The sequence below is a fragment of the Limulus polyphemus genome, unplaced genomic scaffold (assembly GCF_000517525.1).
Source record: "Limulus polyphemus unplaced genomic scaffold, Limulus_polyphemus-2.1.2 Scaffold1852, whole genome shotgun sequence".
Taxonomy (NCBI): Eukaryota; Metazoa; Arthropoda; class Merostomata; order Xiphosura; family Limulidae; genus Limulus; species Limulus polyphemus.
Genome location: NW_013667462.1, coordinates 171,404 through 173,172, shown reverse-complemented (window position 1 = coordinate 173,172; position 1,769 = coordinate 171,404). Strand labels below are relative to the sequence as shown.

The following is a 1,769-nucleotide window of genomic DNA, read 5'->3' as shown; positions in this document are numbered from 1 at the left end:
TAAGTTATATTATCATATTAATTTTATAGAGGACATGCCCCCAGACCCCCCCCCCTAGATTGAGCTGCCTTTAGCAGTACGGGAGCTGCTAAAAAGCAGCTTCTTATACTTTCAGTCTGTCATTGTAAAAATCTGTATGTCTAGTCAAGCACCCCTAATTTGTAACTCTTTCTTACATCAATGTTAAAATTTATTGGGCAAGAGAAACAATAACTTGTTCATAGTGGTTTGGACTGGTGACGTCATTACCGTTTTTGTCTTTATGAAAACTTGCATTAAACATTTAACAGAAACCACTGCACAGTGTATTAAATTATAACAGCCCCCCAGTGGGTCTAGGGTAAATGTGGGGTTAGAACCATGCTGTGAGCACAGCGCAGATAGCACATTGTGCAGCGTTGTGCTTAAAGAAAGGCACAAACATCGTACCAAGTTACTGACGATAGACGATGGATTTAAGCTATCAAAATGAAGTGTTAAATGGTAACCTTATCTTACGTTTAAAACAGAAGTTACCTTTTCCATGAAGACTCCCCGTAATCACAAAATCCTTACTGCTACTAAAGATTTTAGCTTTTTTGGAATGCAACAATAAGTTCCAGTATCTTAGACAGTAACATTTTACGGAAAATACAAAACAAGATCACATAAACTTACACAATATATATTTCGAGCGCAATTTATTGTTTTTGAACCCTAACGAAGCCCTTTTGATAACCATTGATAATCTAATTCTGATTTGGATACATAAAAATATATTTCACATATCGGCCAACACGTGCTTACTGTAAAGAGCTAATAATATCCCTCTCCCGGAAAAAGTAAAAAAAAAAAATAGTTTTTTAAGGAAAGAGACTGACATTCGCCACTATGCTATTTGTTTGTTTGTAATTAAGCACAAAGCTACACAATGGACTATCTGTACTCTGCACACTACGGGTATCAAAACCCGGTTTCTAGCGCTATAGTTCCTTAGACATACCGCTTTGCCACTGGGGGGGGGGCTCGCCCCCATACTCAAAAAAAGTTACAAAAAACAAAACAATTCTATGGATTATCAAATCGTCAAGCGTATCTATCACTTCCTTAAATAGTTTTGGGATAAACATGTCAACATTATTATCTTAAATTAAATATAACTAAAATCAATGTCAAGTTGAATCCCAACATCAATTTTACACTTTTGAGAAAAACAACAACAACAACAGGAAATGTGTATGTAAAGAAAATAATAAGTTTGTGAGTTTTATTCCAAGAATACTTACAAACATAACTTATAGACTTACCCTGTTCATCCACGACATTTTCATTATCAAAGGAAACAGTGGTGACGAGAGGTTCCTCATTATAGTTACTCAAGTCACTTCTGGGGCTAATATCACCACATCCATGAGAATCTTAAAATCAAACAAATACTTAATCGCAATGACGTATTAAAATAAGATATATTAAGATATATAGACGTATTAAAATAAGATATATTAAGATATATAGACGTATTAAAAGAAGATATATTAAGATATGTAGACGTATTAAAAGAAGATATATTAAGATATATAGACGTATTAAAAGAAGATATATTAAGATATATAGACGTATTAAAATAAGATATATTAAGATATATAGACGTATTAAAATAAGATATATTAAGATATATAGACGTATTAAAATAAGATATACTGAGATATATTGACGTATTAAAATAAGATATATTAAGATATATAGACGTATTAAAATAAGATATATTAAGATATATAGACGTATTAAAA

The 1,769-nt window shown here is 31.9% G+C and overlaps 1 protein-coding gene across 1 annotated transcript in view; it reads right to left on the bottom strand.

Annotated features, from left to right (window-relative positions):
* The window catches only part of LOC106465158 (ETS homologous factor-like), a 62,374-nt gene that overhangs the window by 30,100 nt on the left and 30,505 nt on the right, over positions 1-1,769 (bottom strand). Inside the window, exon 5 of the mRNA XM_013925357.2 lies at positions 1,287-1,397. Within this exon, the coding sequence (XP_013780811.1) occupies positions 1,287-1,397 (111 nt within the window). The remainder of the gene's footprint in view (positions 1-1,286; positions 1,398-1,769) is intronic.